The sequence below is a fragment of the Crocodylus porosus genome, unplaced genomic scaffold (assembly GCF_001723895.1).
Source record: "Crocodylus porosus isolate Cpor-Errol unplaced genomic scaffold, CroPor_comp1, whole genome shotgun sequence".
Classification (NCBI taxonomy): domain Eukaryota; kingdom Metazoa; phylum Chordata; order Crocodylia; family Crocodylidae; genus Crocodylus; species Crocodylus porosus.
Window position 1 is genome coordinate 50,712,219 of NW_017728907.1, and position 19,319 is coordinate 50,731,537.

General features: G+C 41.1%; 2 protein-coding genes and 1 long non-coding RNA gene across 4 annotated transcripts in view; 1 reads left to right on the forward strand and 2 right to left on the reverse strand.

Annotated features, from left to right (window-relative positions):
• The window catches only part of BEND5 (BEN domain containing 5), a 39,050-nt gene extending 19,736 nt beyond the window's left edge, over positions 1-19,314 (reverse strand). The window contains exons 1-3 of one of the 2 annotated variants that reach the window (XM_019531393.1): positions 19,038-19,314; positions 5,885-6,018; positions 3,826-4,201 (exon numbers count right to left, since the gene is read on the reverse strand). In XM_019531393.1, coding sequence (XP_019386938.1) covers positions 3,826-4,201; positions 5,885-6,018; positions 19,038-19,314 — 787 coding nt within the window. The remainder of the gene's footprint in view (positions 1-3,825; positions 4,202-5,884; positions 6,019-19,037) is intronic. The other variant, XM_019531394.1, reaches the window with a different exon arrangement.
• AGBL4 (ATP/GTP binding protein like 4) overlaps positions 1-19,319 on the reverse strand; it is a 1,420,095-nt gene that overhangs the window by 533,033 nt on the left and 867,743 nt on the right. The window lies entirely within an intron of this gene.
• LOC109307458 overlaps positions 19,241-19,319 on the forward strand; it is a 29,176-nt gene continuing 29,097 nt past the window's right edge. The window contains exon 1 of the long non-coding RNA XR_002100268.1: positions 19,241-19,315. This is a non-coding gene — a long non-coding RNA (uncharacterized LOC109307458). The remainder of the gene's footprint in view (positions 19,316-19,319) is intronic.

Here is a 19,319-nt window from a genome sequence, read left to right on the forward strand (position 1 = left end):
AAAAAGGTGAAAAAACAAACAAACTATCTTGATTCTTGTCCTCACTGCCTCAAAGTGGACTAGAGAAGTGAGCAAGTGAGGACAATACCTCCTCACTACACCCCTTTTCCTCCTTGGTGCCTTGGAGGTGTCATACCTCATCAGGACAGTGCCTTGCTACATCACTTCAAAACAAAAACAGTGCCTTAAAATTATGAGTTTTCAATCTTTCAGAAGCAACCATGAAATATCAACTATCTTCTTTTGCTCCATCTCAGGATATTGTGTCAGCTGTGCCAAGTCACTTCCATGACCTTGCTTAATAAGTTACAGCTAACTACCTCAATGTAAAGACTGCAGATACACTATTTATGCTATCAGAGGGGCAGCAAAAGCTCCAGAAACAGAAAGAGATGAAGTGAGTGTTGTGTATTTGGTGTTCTAGTCTAAAACATAAGCAACAGACATGCTTCCCCCAGCTGCAATTCATCAGTACAAAACAGCTGTCATCTCATGCAGGAAAAAAAGTGCCGAGTCCCTAGGTGAAGCAGAAATGCAATTAGTTTACATTAAGAGTAGCCTGCTACAAGTACGACTTCACATAAATTATATGCAATCTGAAAATCTAGGTTCAGGAATTTACCATAACAACTCCAGATAAATCCAAGACACTATCTATCCTTCTAAACTATTTTAACAGACTGCGCACATTCAGCTATAACAACTACTGCATCTCAGGACTGGAAACAAACTCTCTTAATTCTTTAACAGTCTGTACTGACCAATTTAAAGGAACAGTGTTTCTTAATGTCCAAGTGCTAGAAATCTCCTGTCCCAATCAAAATGTACAGTAGTTTCATTCTTCTAACAGTAAATCCATTTGGTATCACTTTTTCTATGGGCTGACACTCTCCATGATAGGACAACTGCACTATAAGAAAAGGACGTTGAATGATTTGTGGCTGATACTTCAAGCCTTGACAGACAAAACCTACTAATTGTTAAATTACCAAATTCTACCTCTGTTGGCCATGAGTAACCACAAATAAACCAGTAAAGCTGTGCGGACATGGAAGGAATTTAATACCCTAGATTCACAACTAAAATCTGAACCCATTCAAGTGAACACTGTCTGCCAAATAGATTTCTTCAATGTAAATGAGATGATTAATATTAGGAGATTGTGAAAAAAATGCCAAATTATGCATGGGGAAACTAATTTCCACGAACTAGAAAATACAGTTTGCATAGTTGCACTTTCTTAACTTTTTCTGCACCGGTCCATATAAATCTTACTGAGAAGCAACAATCCTTACCTAGAAGAATTATGCCTACTGAAAAAAAAACAGAGCTGAGAGTAAGCATTTATCGTTTTTGGTCTTAGAAAGTATCAACTCTGCCAAATAAAATGGTGTTTTTTCTGTTTTCCAAACTTAACTATTAGCATCTGGAATGACATTCAATTCACATACGTCAACATACTACTATCAAATAAATCTTTCCATCTAAGAGCTCAGTCAAATCAATGGGCATCCATGATACAATTTCATACTGGGTAGAAAAAATCCTTACTTATCTTGACATGATTTTTAATTATGTACAGTGTAACAATAGCATCATAGGCTTGAGAGGGACCTCGAGGATCATCTGATCCAAAAGCCTACACAAATGCAGGAAAATGCTATTCTTAAATCACCTGTCCAGCCTCCTCTTGAAAACCTCCAAAGAAGGAGATTCTGGCAGGTATTCACAATCCTATAGCCAAGTTAAAATCTCTAGAGCTAGTTTTCCAAGTGGTCTCCATATCTGCAGAGGCACTATCAAAACCAGTGCATCCAGTTTTTCACATCCAAGTTCTTGTGTGCATAAAACTTAGCTAGGCACTCAAAGTGTATGCCTTCAGGCAAATCAAAAGTAGGGGTACACCAATAAAGAATTTTTTGGCCAATACCAATGGTCAATTATTAACCAGCTGTATCAGCCAATACCAATCTGATAGCTGATATGTAGTCTGACAGCTTGGAGAGCAGCATCTGGCCAGTAAGTCTGGGGAAGGGGCGTGGAGGAGGGAAGAGGCAGATTGAGACCCTCCACAGTAAGGGAGAAAATGAGGCTGGGGCAGAGACAGTGAATGCACCCCTGGGAGCAGGATGGACCTGCAGGCAGCTCATCTGGGGGGCATGGATGGAAGTGGGGGAAAGGGTGGGCAGCTCCTGCTGCTGCGCACACCCAGGGAGAGGTATGGGGGGCATGTGCCCCCCAGATTTGTGCACAGGGCAAGGGCAGGCTGCCTGCTGGAGGCTTGGGGTCAGGGGCTGCACCAGCCTCTTCCCAGAGGGCTGGGGATGGGGGTGTAGACTGGACCAAGACTGCTCAGGGCAAGCGGAATGGCATCGGTAGGGGTGGTTACAGATTTGGGGGGCACATACCTCCCACAGGGGAGCAGGCAGCAGCAGGAGCCACCCCCACTCCCCACCCGCAGGATAAGCCACCCACAGCTCTGTCCCACAACCTGCCCCGGCTGCACAGTTCCCTGCTCCAGCCCCAATCCCATTCCCTCCCTCCCAATGTGCATGGCTAGTTTGGCAGGTGCTGCATGCAGCACACATACCTGTATGAAACTGGCTTTGCACATCGCATCCGCTGCACAGGGTCAGCCTAGGTTGGAGAGGATGGATCACAGGGTTCCACAAGCCAGATCCAGCTCAGGGCCTCAATCTGCCGCCCGCCCGCCCGCCCCCCGCCCCCACAAGGCCCCTTCCCCCCAAGCTGCCTGGCTGCATTCCTAGCCATGTGCACAGTGGTTACGTGCATGCCTGCAGCATTTATCTGTGACATTATCAGCTACGCCAGAAAAAAATGACTTCCAATAACATCAATTTTCCTTTTATCACTGCTGATCCAATACGGATTGATATATCTGTGCCCCTCTACATAAAAGGTCCATTGCTCAATTTTCATACAATATCCAATTTCCAATACAGAAAAATCAGGCAGAGAGCTGCCTGGAAAAGCTTGGATGTATAAATTGTAAGTGCATATTTCAGTAGCCAAACGAGGCTCCTTTCATAACTTAACCAAAATATTAACAAAGAAAAATAAACAAGGAAAGTATCTGTAAAGAAAGTTATTCATATTTGTAGCATCTCCAGCAGCAAGGACTTGTTTAACTATATTCCAACATAACGGTTCAATATTTATTGGTAAAAAATGAGCAGCTGACTCAAGCTTTTTGGAACCTAAAGCCAAACAGTGTAAATCTGCACTCTGCATTGTACATTTCTTTATCATGGATGACTGTATGTATTAAAAAAATAAGGTTTTACGTTCATGAACAAGCCATCATTTCTCAAGTACTATACCTGCTTAAAGCAGGTGTCAGAAGATTCACGAGCATATTGCACTTCCATTACCTGAAAAACTTTTTCAGAAGCCAAAACTTTTTTACTTGTATATAACTATCAGAATGGGTGGGAGGGGGAGCACATCTCTAAATGAAACATTTACCGAATACCTTTACTTTGTGCCAAATTAGAATTCTTAAAATATCAGTATATTGCACAGATAAAAATCTTTTATTTAATCTTTCATCTTAGTGTGAATATTCACAGCCCTTTAAAGCAATATGTATTTAAAATGGAAACTCCAACTCAATCATACCAACACAAAGACCCCTGCTTTCATTAGTGAAAAGTCAAGCTTGACATGCATTATAGAGCTTTAGTGAAAAACCTCTAATATGCAAAGTCCTGTCTACCCACTGTTTTTATTGTTTGCAAATGTTACAATCACGAGTTTTTAACGTATAATAAAGCCAAACCAGTCCCAGGTATACTCAGCACTTACCACTGCCTAGTCTTAGAAGCAAAACATCCTGGAGCCTTCTGTTCAAGTCTCTGAGCTCTTTCATTTCTGAAACTAATGCCCCATACTCCTTTAACTTTTTTGCCTGCTGCACAAGCTGTCTTCGTGTTCGCTCAAGTTCTTGCTGAATGTGTCTCATTTCTTCTTGTTGCTGTTGGTAACTCCTCAACAATTCTTCATAGAGAACCCGAGGAACAACAGCATCGTCCATACTGTTAATGCCTTCTGAAGTCTCCATAAAGGTTTCCTCAGGGCTGGAATTATTACTGAGACTCATCCCATTTTGCTTTTCAAGGCGAGCAACAACTGCTTCAATGCTTTTGTGTGCGCCTTCACTTTGTTTCCTCCCATCTTGTCTCTGTATGTTACAATAAAATACCATGTTAACAGAACAGGAACGCATGACACAATATCAACTATAATTCCACCAACTTATAAAACAACTAAGGCTCATTTTTCCAGAAAGATGAGCCAAGTGCTACTCACAAGAATGCTTATCTTAATTCTTGTGACTAGTTCCATAACTATTATTGTGCATGTAATACATTTAAATGTACGTGCAAACTTCTGCTAGAGATCTTTCTTGGATCTATTGACTCAAGGCATATACGAGTGGGATGTGCCATGGGCAGAAAAGAGAGAAGAGAGGCCCCAGGCTCCTTCCTTTTCAAAATCTGTTTGGTTCTTAATATTTACAATATCTGTAACATTTGTATTTCCTTATCTGGGAAAGGGAAAGAAGGTACTGATTATGTTTTTGTAGGTCGACTATAACTGCACAGGAAATGGTAGAAGCATATAGTATTTCATGAACAGAAGGCTTCTCTTTCTGAACTTTACACAGAAAAGACTTCCATTAACAATCTTCCATGCCTAACCATCCGTGCCCTAGGACAGTAATGCTGCTTATGAGCCTTGTGGGGGAATTTAGAATTATGTAAATTAGAGGCAGGATACATCTAGTCCCATTCCCCAAATCTAAACTTCTCCTATGGCATTGCAGCGGCTTCACTTCTTATCACCTCTCAGTATCCATTTACCTATAGTCTTTCCCATAATAATCCATATCTTGTACAAATAAACATGCACAACTGTTAAGGGGTCTGGATAGTAATATTAAAATTACCAGCATGGGCAAAAGTCACTTGCTTACTGGCCAAATATGGAAAAAGCATTTGAACTTCCAAGCAAATACTAGGAAAACAAATGTTAAGAGACAAGGAGCTGATACTATCAATTCCCATACCACAATGTCCATGAGTAAGTAATGTGGCAGAAAATTAGATTACTTGATGGTATGCTTGCTCCATGTATGCTCTAAAAAAAAAAAAAAAATGCCAGTTCACCATAGACATTTACTAGTATGATTCCTGCAGCTGGAAAACACATGAAGCCACAGAACAATATTTTATTCTTCTAGGTTGGCAGGGTTTAAAAGGGGTTATTTGATAACAAAACATAAATATGTTTGCACAGTGGGTTTCTGGCACTGGGACCCAAGGGGACAACTGGCACTTTTCTCAACGGGATACAGTTCTGAGTTTCTCTCCGCACCCACCTCCTTATGCGAAAAAAATTCACAGTATCCTGTTCAACTCTTGTCAAGCTAAGTGCAACAGGTTATGAAGTGCCACCTGAGAACAGCTGCTTAACATTCATATAACTGTGGTGACTTTTAAAGTATTCTGGACTCAAGTGAAACAAAATTGTTCCAAAAATCCCTATCTGCAGTTAAATTTGTGCAGACTGTCCAAACAAAATAATGCTCAGCTGCACATGAATCACATTTCTGAAAAACTGATCTGTAAAGCAATCAAAAATACTCACCCCATTCCCCTCCCCCAGACTTGACCCAATTCCACCAATACACATGGAAAGCCAGCCTGGAATTCTTAAGCTGTGATGTGTGTATGTACTCCAAGTACTTCCAAAAAGAAATAAAAAAAGAAAGGAAGAAAGAAAGAAAGAAAGAAAGAAAGAAAGAAAAGGAAAAATAAATTAAAAGGGAAAAAATAAAAAAAAAAAGGAAAGACTTCAGTACCTTACTGTGTCTAAGCTCCACATCTTCTTCCCCATAATCTGTAACCTCCCCAGCTTCTTCTATATGATTGAGAGAGAGTTTGGGGATTTTAATTTTCTTCTGCATCACACTGTTTTCAAGGTCTGTTTTGTCTTCTAAAATGTATATTAAAAATAAAATGTTGTTACATTAACAAAAAGTGTTCTTAATTCCAAAAAACTGCATGATTTAGGCAAGACCAGTTAATATATATGTTTTCCCCATGCTTTACTCCCCTTAAAATGTTATAAATCAAATTTAGTCCAGGATGTAACTCACAAACATTGACCTCTCTGAAAGTATGCCAGGGATTAATCTGCCCTTATGTGAGCATGTATATTTAAAAATACTTTAAATGTTTAAGTAACTGCATGTGATAGCAATCAAATATATCAATGCATACTCACTAGCACTAAAATAAGAGTTAAAGATACTGTAAATAATTTATTTTTCTTCAAATTATGTGCATCAACGTTATATATCAACCCAACACTGATGGTGCAAGTTCAAATCCTGTTTAGCCTCTCTGTTTATCAGTAATGTCAATCCAGCATATCAACTGACATCTGGGGAGATTCTGCAGAGTTTAGGAGAAGACTTAGACTGGAAAAAAAAATGGGATACTGCAGTCAAGTTTAAGAGAGATCAGTAAAGATCACAGTGATTACTGATGCTATCCTTATTTCTAGCTAACAGCATTAATTTCTCACAAAGAAACCCAGATGAAAAGTATTAAAGGTGTGTTTATTTCTGAAGCACAGACAGAGTCAATATAACAAAGAGATTTTACAGTTAAAGTCTTTTTTTAAAATCTGAAGTATCCTAAACAAGATCATAAAGATGCATTCTCAACTCAATTCTGCATTGGAACAAAACTCTCACCTTTGAAAAAGAACATGGGGATTTTTTACATTCTTGCAGAGTAGACAAGGCCTTAGCAGGTTCACAAAACTGGTCTGATCATGTAGTCACTTATGAAAAGGGGGAAGAATAATTCAATCCTGAAGTCAAGTATTAGGAGGCTTATGGATAAGAAAACAATTTGAGTCTTCTTATACACCTGCAAACTGTAATCCATGAAATGTCCCATGAATATTTTTAAAAGTACCAACAGGGATTCCATGAGAGTATGCTCAGTTGCACTGACTTTTACTTTTTCAAATTAGCATCTCTCCACAGGACCTCCAAACAGTTAGTGTTGACAGTGTAGAAAAGAGAAACAAAAGGTAAATCACAGTTTAATGAGGAGCAAGGCATTCATTAGAAATGAATTACACAGATGAATGCAATTCATTTTGTTGCAAATAGAAATGGATCTCTTGTAGGCAAATGGCAATATCATAGCCTGAAGCTATGTAAAGAGACTATACACAGAAGATGAAGAAGAGAACATCAGACAACCTAAAATGAAATGCAGATGGTAGCAATAAATACAAAGATGGATGCAAAAAAACCCAAACAACCCCCTCCCCCACCAAAAAAACCCCAAACCCTAGGCTTTATTTAAATCACTCTCCAATCCCCATTTATCTTGGACACATATCTCACTTTAATAAATGGCAATCTAACTGCACTGTTGTTTTGGAGGGGGGGGAGGAAAAAAATCACATTTCCGTTTGTCTGCACACTAAGTCAGAACAGAAAGATGGTCTGTAAGAGGAGAGAGAAAAGGTGGAGGCTTGTATCAGATGGAAGGAGAAAGATTTAGAGGGACTGAAAAGAAGAAAAGAAGAAATACTGATTTTTTTTTGAAAGACTTTAGTGATTGAAAAATAAACATGTATTAAAAGTTAAAATATGACTGCAGTGAATATAGTTTTGATAAAAAGTTCTTGGTTGAAAGCTCTTCTGCTGAAAAGTGCCCTGCTTTCTTCTCAAAACAGGCACAAAATAGAAACGCTACATTGTAAGGGTCTCTACACTGCTTTGCCAAATGGGCTTCTTTGCAAACTGAAGCAAACCACTTCAATGAGCTGAAAAAATTCCAGACCAATCGCAAGCCAGTCAAATTGCTGGCCTTAGAACAAGACTGACAGAACCAATTGAATCTGCATAGGTTACTAAAGGCACTTGCTAGTTATAACTTCCATTTCATACCAACAAGAACCACAGGTGCACTGTGGACTAAAGCTGAGCAATTTCCTTCCAGTAAATACTAAATGTGCTGAAGAATGCAGTTTTAGGGGAGAAGAACAACTTATGAATTAGATCCAGACTTAGCAAACACTTTTAATGAACATAATTAAAAATGTAACTTAGAAAAGCTAAAACGTTTTAATTAATTGGTTAAAATGTTTTCATTTAGAAACTGACCTACTTTTAGAGAAGGACAAAACAGTTTGGGAAAATCTGAACCAAATGTTAGTTTGCTTCGATTCTGTTTGGGAGTTTTTGATTTTATTTTTAATTTTTAGGTTCAGCAACTGAACCAAAACAAACCAACCCCCAAATCCATTATTTTGCCATTCACTGGGGACTCAAAAGTATCAAGACTGTACTTCATTACCCCATTCCCATGTTCTCAGCTTCAAAATTACCTCTTTAAGAATCTGTTTTCCATTCTGATTCCCAAATTTACCTTGGGAACTTTATCAGACTCTACAGGTAGGTTGAAGGGATCAACTTGCACTACATTTTTTAAAACAATGTTTAAAAATAAAAGGATGCACAAGCTAAAGCAACCCTCAGGAACTTTTAATTTACTCAGGTAGCCAGCTGACTTGGCAGCAGCAACCTAAAATATTTTTTTGTGAGTAGTCTGTTGTTCTTCCAGGTCTTTTTAAGCTTATTACAATTTATCCAGTGTGTTACAAATAAAGAGCGTCTTGGTGTATGTGTGTGTGGTCTTTAAGGCTCAGATCAAGTGCATCTCATTCCATACTCTGGTACCGGGTACTGACTCCTGCTCGGTAAAAGTTAACGTTAATGGGATTTGGGGATGGTGTATATGCATTTGGTGCAGTTTCTAATGGGATTCCAGTTCCACTGCTGTGCTATGTTCAAAGGGACATGTGTGTGCCAGGAGTTTAACACAAAATGTATCTGCCCTGTGCTGTGCCAGAAGCAAAAGTAGGATGGAAACCAAAATGGATACAAGTAGGAACTTCATGGCCAAATGCAACATGAGGTGTTGGTATCAGAGCAAAAAGCATCTCTGGGGCAAAAAGATACCCAAAGCCTTGCAATGGCAATATGACTCATTTGCTTAAAAGTTGTCTCCAATCATTTAAACTCTGTTGCCCATTAAGAATTGCACTGTTCCCTTATGTGGCCCTTATGTTTCCAGTGAGTTGCATCTACTTATCCTGTTCTGATATATGGAATAATTCCTTCAGCCATCTAGGGAAACGCATTAAAATGGATATAACAAAGTATGACATGGACTGAGCCTAGTTTAAGGGTGAGTGATGCTGGGGTTCTTCAGCCTGAAAAAAGGAGTTCCAGAACGTGTAGCTCCCTGAGACTGAAGAAGCATAGTTCACATGATTATCATCTAATTCCAAAGAACAAGCTAAAATAAAAGGAAAGTCTATGTTTTAACATAAAAAAACCTCAAAAGGCCAGGAACATGGTGGGAGTTACTTCACTGTAATGCTTGAGGAAGAAGTCAGACTTGGAGAGGCCTGGCCAACTGCCAGACAACCCATGGCTTAGGCTCACAGAGCTGGAGAGCAAAAAAAAAAAAAAAAAAAGAATGGATGTGTGTCTACCTTATGATGCCATCTCTGAAAGCACGGAAAGTGAGAATGAGAAGTGGGGGGGGAGGAACCTGTATAGTGCCCAGAGGGATGGGGAAAACATCTCAGCTGAGGAAGCAATAGGGAACAGAGATAAGGAAGCCAGCAGTTGGGCTGTGTCAAGAAATGGGCTTGGAAAGTTGTTTTGTTTGGCTGGGCCTTTGCTTTAACCCTGAAATGCTTCTACTTGACCAAAGGATCAAAAGCACCATGAATTACAAATCTGCAGAAGGCAACAAGAGAAGAAAAACTGAGGAAAATGGCACAAAATCTGTTGTATAAAAAGAAAAGCTTCTTGGTTACTCCAGGGAAGTCCTCAATCCTAAAGCCACATCCAGGAGTAGAGTCAGAAAATGGAAACTCCATGTCTCTTCAAAACATTCTCATACTTTAACCTAGTGTTCAGGAGTTGACTCTCAGTCCAGACTGAATGAATTAAATATTTTAAGGAGCAGAATTCAAGTGCAATTTTTTTCCATCTCTGAAGCAAGACCTGGAAAATGGCAAAAGAAGAGTGCTGTGCTCCAGATGGAAGAGAGGCAGCAGGTCTTGGATCAGTCTAAGCATGTGCTTGGCAGTGCTGTTTAGCTAATTTCTTCCTTTTCTGAAGTTTCTGGTAAAGCTTGCTTCTTAACAAAGATGCTTGACTGACAGGTAGAGGAAATTTAAATCCCTTCTTCAGGCACATTTCATATACCTGGGTAAGCCCCAACCCCCCCTGCCATGCCAATTGCTCCATTTGTAATTTGAACAGATCAGTCCCATAGTATGAGGAGCATTCCCTCTGCATTAGTTCTGTCCTTTGCAATAACTAGACTCTTATTCTTATTTTTTTTTATCTTCATCATTTAACCCACCCAAAAGTGTACTTGATAGCTCCTAATTCAGATGGATATAGGATACCTTGCCAACAGAGACTGCAAACTAATTTCAGACATGAGGTAATAAACACAGTGGTGAGGCATGAAGGATAGGGGCTACTTCAGTTGTAAGTTCTTCGGACAGGCTAACAAGACACAGGCACTGGCAACAGTGGTGAAGAGAAGGTCTGGGTGACTCAATACATGGTAAGTTCAGATAAACAGAGAAGCCAAATGAGAGATTCAGCAAGGGTCTGCTATGGCCAGCTTGATAGGCAGTGAATTTAATTCTACTGGCAGTGTTTTTTGGCAGAGCAAAGGTGTAATCTAAAAAAGATTACAGAATAAAGACAGGATACAACAAGGACCCAGACAAGAGTTTAGTGATGTAGACAGCAACAAAACCCTCGACGTAAAGGGCAAAGGAAAGGCAGGCGTCTCAGATAACCTCCAGATTTTGGATCTGAATTGCAAGAAAGATGTTTTTATTTTTCCTCTCCAGTTCTCCCTCTCTCTCTCATTTTTGGAAGGGGAAGAAAGGAAAAAAATAAAGTTCTGGCCAACATCAGTTTAAACTGACAGCAACGTGTCCAGGTGAGGGGAGGTCAAGCAGGCTCAAAGTAAGTATGGAAGGAGTGAGACAGGTTAGAAGTGATTCACAGTGAAAGGCAGATGTGAAAGCTGGCAGTTGAAGCCTTGTGAATGGATGAAGTTTCAGATAGAGAAGAGCCCTGTGAAGCCTACAGAAAAAGAAGAGATGGAAATAACATACCAAAATGACATGCTGAAATAGGAGAAGCAGAACTGAGAAAAAGAAAAAGGAGTGTGGCAAAAGTCTGGGGAGAACACAATGTCAAACAAGAAGTTTGTGTCAACAGTGTCAAAAGCAGTAAGAAAGAAGTGACAGGCAAAGATGGAGCATGCACTCAAGGAACTGACCAGAAAACCTTGGTGAGAGAAATTTCAATAAGATGGAAAGAATAGAGGGTAGACTGCACAATATTCAAAAAAGAATGAGAGAATTAGCTGCAACTATGTTAAACTACTTGCTTAAAAGATTTGGAGTTGTATGGGAAAAACAAAGAATGGCAGAAAAGCAGAAGCAACTGGCTGCTTCATGAGAATGGAAATCAAATCAGGCCTGGTTTGTGCAAGAGTAGAAGTGAGATGACAGAGGTGAAATAGGAGGAAACTATTCTAAATGATACAGGAATGGATTAGGTAAACTATCAAGTCTTACTCTAATTTGCACCTGAAATCATACAGCAAGCCTGGCTCTACTTCATTAACTTTTACTACATTATTAAAAGGAAAAAAAAATGCAGTGATATCACCAATCTGATCCTACTCTACATCAACAGTACCAAACGAAACTATAAATAGAAACTAAATATTAACATACGTAGTAATCTGAAGCAAGTTCTCCTATAAGCATGTCATTCTTAAAATATTTTGCAACTCACATTATGTGAGTATTTACTAATACACTGTAATGAGCACCTTTTGGAACTATTTTGGAAGTTTAGCAAGATAAAAGCCTTGCTATATAAAACACCTAACCTACATATAAAATGTATATCATGATTTTTTCTATCATTAATAAAAAGTCTGTTAGTTTCACAGATCACATACACCTCCAACTGTAGTTACCAAACAAAAGTAAAATGGCTCAAAACTCAAATTAAAGAATTGGTACAATGTATTCATATACAGGTCTGTGTTTGAATCACCTTCCCTCTTTAAGAGCACCGCTTTTACTTTCATTCAGCTACACAGAGAAAATATAACAGTGCTTGTTTGTTAGATAAACTTATGAAACTAGGATCCAGCAGAGAAAAGACAGGAGGCTGGCACATGGGAAGCATAGTCTATGCCAGTGGTTTTCAACTTTTTTAGACTCAAGGCACCCCTCAGAAAATGTTGGCTCTTAGTCTGCACTCACTTTTTGACAATGGAAATAATAGTTCTTTGCAAAAGAAAAAAATGCTCTAAGACAGACCACAACAGGTCAGAATATTTTTAATACCATGGATTCGTGTTTGAAATATCTGGATTACCTTATGACTCATGCTTGCACACCTAACAGTGGTAACATTGCATAGCACCTCATGGCACCCTTGAAAAAATCTCAAGGTACTCTAAGGTGCCATGGCACCCTGGTTGAGAATCACTGGTCTATGCTAAGCCAGGAGACTGACCTTGAGTAACTCCTCCTTCCCCCTCTATCCTCATATAGATCACAAAAGATTATAAGTATGCTTGAGCACCCACTTGAATCCTAACTGAAAACCAACACAGTATCACAAATAAATATATTAAAAAACAAACAAACCCAACCTGAATACATGGAGGATGTTTTAAGAAGCCCTATCTTATACCTCTGTCTGTCCTACATAGCTACGGATAAAATAAAATGTCTCCTCTCATGGAAGTGTTGGGAGGATTATTTTTGTGATAAGTGCTTTACAAAATCTAATTATTGTTGAAATTAAAATGCCTTCTAAAGTGTATTTTGAACCTACAGACAGTAAACACTATGAGGTGACAAACTGACTCACAGCAGAAGGCAAGGCAAGCTGGCACCTTAGAAACTAACTAGTTCAGAAAGGTCAAGGCCAGGGGTAGGCAATGTTTTTTGGCCGGAACGCCAAAAAACCCATGTCTACCTTGGAAAGTGCCAGAGTGCCTGGAGCAGCTGTTTGCAGCCTCCCAGCTGCAGCCAGCCCATTTGCAGCCTCCCAGCCCGCCTGCTGGAAGCAGCCTGGGCTCTGTGGCTGGCAGCAGCTGCTTAGAGTGTGCCAAGCAAAATGGCTGTGTGCCATGCTCAGCACACATGCCAGGGGTTGCTGACTCCTGGTCTAAGTTTTCATAAATGGCAGCCTACATCATCAGCATCTGAGAAAGTAGGCCAAAGGTAGGCAACTCCAGCATAGGTACCAGAACATGGCACATGAAGGCATTTTGTTTGGCAAATGCGCCTTGGGGCATACACCAGGGAAAGGGCCAGGGCTGTTGTGACAAAGATGAGCCCTTCATTGCTGCCCCAGGCATGCCAGCACCTTTCAAGTTGAAGTTGCAGGTGTTTTTGGCACTCTGCTCAAAAACAGTGCCAACCCCTGAAGTAGGCTTTCACTTAAAAAAAGTTTGTGCCCCCACAAATGAGCGTCTCTAAGAGAGTGATTCTCAGCCAAGGTGTCACAGCACCCCAGGGTGCTGCCAGATCTTTTGAAGGGTGCCATAAGGGACTTGTTAGGAGATTAGCCAATAAACTAAGCAGACAAGCATAGGCTGAGGCTTGTCCCTGAATGGACAGTGACCCATCCTCACTGCCAGGGCCATCTGCAAGGAAGCACTGTAATCTATACATTAGTTTTGAAACTGGGTGCCACTTAGTTTACAAAAGTCATGGAGGAGTGCATTGAGTACAATGAGGGGTCCCCCAAGTCTCAAAGGGTTGAGAATCACTCCTCTAAGGTGCCACCATGCCCTGCCTTCTGCTTTACTTCAGACTAAGACAGCCAACTACTTCTGCCTATTCAAAATGACTCAAGGACAGACTCAATGCTCTGCTTGCTTCGTTTAGTTGCTTTGCATGATAAAAACTGTTCCATAATAAAGATTCTGCATGGGGTTTCATGATCACATATGGTCACAAAGCAGTGAGAACTTTAGCTGCACTGGAGGGCTAGGACCCAGAGCAAACACTACATAGGAAGCCTCTTTAGTCACCTACCCATCAAGGAGGACTCATACAGGTCTTCGAGACAAAAGTGAGGAGAAAAATTTTAATGGGGAAGTAGCCAGTAGATCTGCAAACTTTAGGAATTAAGGTAAGGGAGGAGCAGTATCGCAACAACTGCTGGTTTATAAGATATCAATGTTCTGAAAGAAAATACTTTGCCTGCTAAAATTCTCTCAACAATACCTGACTGGTACTCAGAGTACATTATAGAGAAAATGTTTGTTGGCTTAGGAGCAAACCCTTCTCCAACCTATTTTTTTCTTCTGTTGCTTCCATATGAAATTACATATACTTTTAATTAACTGCATTTAAAATGAGCTATTAAACCTTAAAAAACTGGTGGTTTTAACAGAAACATTGCCACTATTTTAACTATATTACAAGCACAAGGCTGTATATTATGGCAAAGTATATAGTTAAGAATGCAACTGGGACAGTAGGCCGGTCTGTTTGGAAGGGGTCTATGATAAACTGAAAATCGACACTCTTACTCTAGGATAAGAGGATTTGCACAGAAAGTTCTCTCATATGTTAGTATATCAGGTAAAACTTCTGGTGCAGTCAAAACCTGGCCTTTAAAATTCTGTTAACTGGAATTATATCCAGCTGTTGACACAAAACAATCAATCCTGTGATGGGTTACTCCAAACCACTTTGGACCTGCTACTGCTTTCAGATTAGAGCTAATTTGCCAAGTTAGGGCCAAAATGCTGAACCAACAAAAATACTAAAGAAAAACAGCCTCTTTGTGTAAGCTCTCCATATCTCCGATGCTTTTTATTATATTAGAATTCAAAAGCAAAAACAACCCCCCCCCCATGTTAAAATAACAGTTCAAAAACTGGGAGAAGCCTCAAATTTAGTAGTGTGCACTTTTACTTTTTCATGACTGTTATATTCAAATTTAGCCTTGACACCACGAGCTGTATCTCCGGGTGTGGAAAGGCTGCTTTACACAGTAAAACCAACGTGGTTTGAGGCTGAATGTGTATATGCTCATGCTCTGGCCTTTAGAAAACAATGCTGCAAGCCTGTGTAGGGGTTTGTATGCCACAAGCTTCCTCACGACCACATTAACAAAGAGAAGTAACATGATTTGTAAAAACAAGAGCATGCAAGACAAATCTACCCCATACCAAGCCTCAGACGGTCCTACTAGTATAACAAGGAAGAAATATGTAAAGCAGCACCAGGATCAAAGCAATGAAAGAAGGAGCTTTAAGCCAACTTCGCAGAAACAGCTTCCTGACCACTCGCTCTGTATTCTAAGTGCACCTGAGATTTGGGCCTTGCAGGTACTGTAGTCCTTTGCAAGTTCCTCCTCCTGTAGCTACTCCCATCAGATCCCTCATCCGTGCGTCAACAAACAGGACAGCCTTAATTTCTCAGATTCTTTTTCCACTATCCTCAGTCACAACTCCAAGTTTCATTTAATTAAAAATGAAAACAAAAACAAAACACAAGGAATTCTACTTAGGGCTGCCACTGCAGATTAAATCTCTTTGAAACACACATCAAAATACTTCAGTGTGAAGTGTAAATGTTTTTTAAATGATGTTAAACCGGAGAAGTCAAATTCACCTGGCCCCACAGGCTGGATCCAGTGCATGAGCTGCCCGTTTCAATCAGTCCCCAGACTGGCTGGGGCAGGTACCATGTGCAACACAGGTCCTGGACTTGTGGTGTGTGGTGCCCACTCCACCATCTACATCCCAGACTGCACACACAGTTGATGCACTGTGCAGTACGTGGGTCAACTCTGAGAAACAGAGACAGCATCAGGGGCTGAGCGATGGGGTTCTGTGGGCCCTGACACCACTTTGTTAAATAAATTAAACTGGTTCATCTAATTTTAACCAGAGATGGAAGCTATGCCTTTACCGAAGGGCTAGGAAGAATAGGGAGAAAACAAATATACCAATGTGATTGGAGCTGTGTAAGATAACAGCTAAACAGATAAAATTAGAATCTCAGTCTGTTTCTTGCGTCACATGAATAAGGGATTTTGAGATCAGTACCTGAAGCATGCATCTATTTCTTGTAGTCAGGAAAAATGTACTTCCAATAAGAAGATACGCCATATCAACTTGGTAATGACCACTGCCTAAGGTAATCAACTATGAAATTTTTGCATCTCAATTTATTTAACCTAGGGTATGCTTACCACTTCAGAAGCAGGAACGAGTCTCACTTTATCATCTAAGGGCCACAGAAGTGATGTGGTGTAGGGCATATGCAATCAATAACAGAATTTTGTCCGTAAACGCTTTGGATGACTGTGAAGAAATTACAGACTGGAGATGGGCATTTCAACCAAATTAAGACTAATTAGCACCTGACAAAGTAGGTTGTTGCCTACGAAAGTTCAGGCCTCTCTAAACTAGTCAATCTCTAGTGCCATCTGCCCTACCTTCTGCCTGAGCACTCTAAGGGAAAATCCAAAAGGAAAAGGAAGAGAAAAGGTATGCATCATCATGGAGACACTAGCCCATTCCATGAAATTAAATGCCACACTGTAACTGTTACGTAAAATTGCTGAAGTTTCATACTGCTAGGCATCCCATCTCAGTGCTGTACAATGCACTCATACTCTGTGGAATGGCCAATCATTTTCCATTCCAGAAGTAGATGAAATTATTCCTATAGACCTATACAAATACCAGCTGTCTGTTAACTTTACAAATAGAGATTGCTGGGGCACAATTTTCACTTAAACTCATTTTACAATGCTCAGCTTTCAATTCCTTCTTTCAGGGTGAAACTTCCTGTCCTTTGCCTCAAGTACTGAAATTTTGTGGGGGAAAATCCCTTCAGTTGTTTTTATTACCAAAGTTTTCAAAAGTACTTAGGATTCCTTTCTCTAACACCATGAAGTTTATAAATGTCAAGTGATCTTCTGGGCATACTCAGAATACCCCACTTCCTTTTTTTCTGTGATTGAGCAGAGACTACTTTGTGACATCACATTTTAAATAGAAATGCTCCATTTCATAGATGCAGCATTTCTTTCAGAACACAGGTGTTCCACCTCGTCCCAAGAGTTGCAAGGATTGTGCCTATGGAAGACTTTAAAGAACAGTACTGTTTCGACAGTCTGATAAAAGGTGTGGAAAGTATCATTACTCTTCTCAGCAGTCTACTGAGAACTATGGATGCCAAAGTTTGAAAATAATAGCTTAAATTTTTTTTTCCCAACATAAATAAATAAATAAATAAATACGTTGGTCTCTTTCTTTTTCTTTCTTTCTGCTGCTGTATTCTACAGTATATCTTCCTCCACATTTCCTTGCTGTTCATTTTTTAGTTTTGTTAACAGGGAATACTAAATGCCTAATGCTAATACTATTTGCTCACATGGCACAGGTAAAGTTCAAGCTTTAAAGGGGCACGGCTTTTAGGCCCAATTAAATAAGTATAAGCAAATCAGGTTCTATTAACCTGATAGATACTCTCGGAACATGCCCAAAAATAAGAAAGCAACTTGCAAATGTGAAGCATGGTCCTGACCCTGAGGTCGGATCTATGTAAAGCCCCACTGAACTGGCTGCTGACCTACTCCTGTGTAGATGAGTTGACCATCTCCTTGATTCAACTGATGATCAGTGTCACTGTATGTATTTTACATCCGTGTAACCTGACACCAAACTTACACACCATGTAACTTAACTCGCTCACTAGTTAGCTTTGGAGACCTTCAGGGCAAAACGCTCTATATAAATACGAAATATTATTACTGACTTGTAAATGAGCAACAATTCCATGTTGAGTCGGCGTGGCAGACTCCAGTCCTGAAGCTACATGCCAATGGAAATGTTTTAGAAAGTATTTCCTAATGCTGTTTCCCTTAAAAGGAACTGATGGTTTTCAAGCCAGCTTACTGATAATGCCGCTGGTGCCAAGGCTGGTTCAGTAACTAGGACGCCAATCTACCACTCCCAAGATCTTTTATCTAAGGTGAACTTCTTTCCTCAAGCTTAAATAATTTGTTGGCCTAACAGATAAACATTTAAATTAAAGCAGCTGCCAGAAAGTGACGGTGTCAAAAGGAAGGGAGTAATTCTGCATGTGTTAACGTCCGACTGAGTTAGCGGGACTATGATTTCTACAGGGAAAAAATCCCCCCAGTGCTCATGGCGCACCAGAGCTGGAGCACCCAAATTTTTAGACTATGATGTGATAGATGCTAAGACGGTCATCCAGAGCTTTGCAGGGCTGGAGAGTTTCCTGTGGAAACTGGGGGAAAAAAAAAAAAAATTCACTGGGGAGGGGAGAAGGGCAATTAAAGCAAATCGCTAACGCGGGTAATAAGCCTGGCACTCCACAGAAGAGATGGGTTTGCTCTGGTTTGAGGCCTGAAAAGCAGAAGAGCCAAGTGTGTCTGGAGAAACAAAGAGCAGAGGAAGCGTGTGCGGGATGGGGGCTCGTCCTGGGACGCCGCCGAACTGGCCAGCACCAGGCCCCAACGCACTCCGCTTGGGCCCCAGCCCACAGCCAGCTGCAACTCCATGGTGCCAGGGACAGGAGCGGTCTCCAGCCTTCAGCACAGGCCTAACAGGAGCACCCGGGGGTGCCCAAACGTTGGCACTGCCCCTCCCACCAACCACTGCCTCACAACTATAGGTCCCTCAGACCTTGACCTTGCCTCATAGCATTGGCACGGCCCCTCCCCCGAACCGTTGCCCCCCAGCCGTTGGCAATGCCCCCCCAACCGTTTCCCCACAGCCGTTGCCACTGCCCCTCCCCCAACCATTGCCCCTCAGCCGTTGGCAGTGCCCCTCCCCCCGCCCCGCGCTCACCTGCCAGCGCCAGGATCTGGGCCTTGTGCAGCAGCAGGCGGTCGCCGCCTCCTCCTCCTCCTCCTCCTCCTCCCCCCCAGTCACCGGGGCTGCCTCCGCCGCCGCCGCCGTCCTCCTCGTCCTCCGCCGCCGCTGCCACCTCGTCCGGGTTGCGGTAGACCGTGTAGACCTTCTGGTTGTCGAAGTCGAGGCGGGACGTGGGGCTGAAGTCCTGCACGCACGAGACGGGCAGCGCATAGCAGACGTTGTCCTCCAGGAACCGCACGAAGGCGTACATGGTGC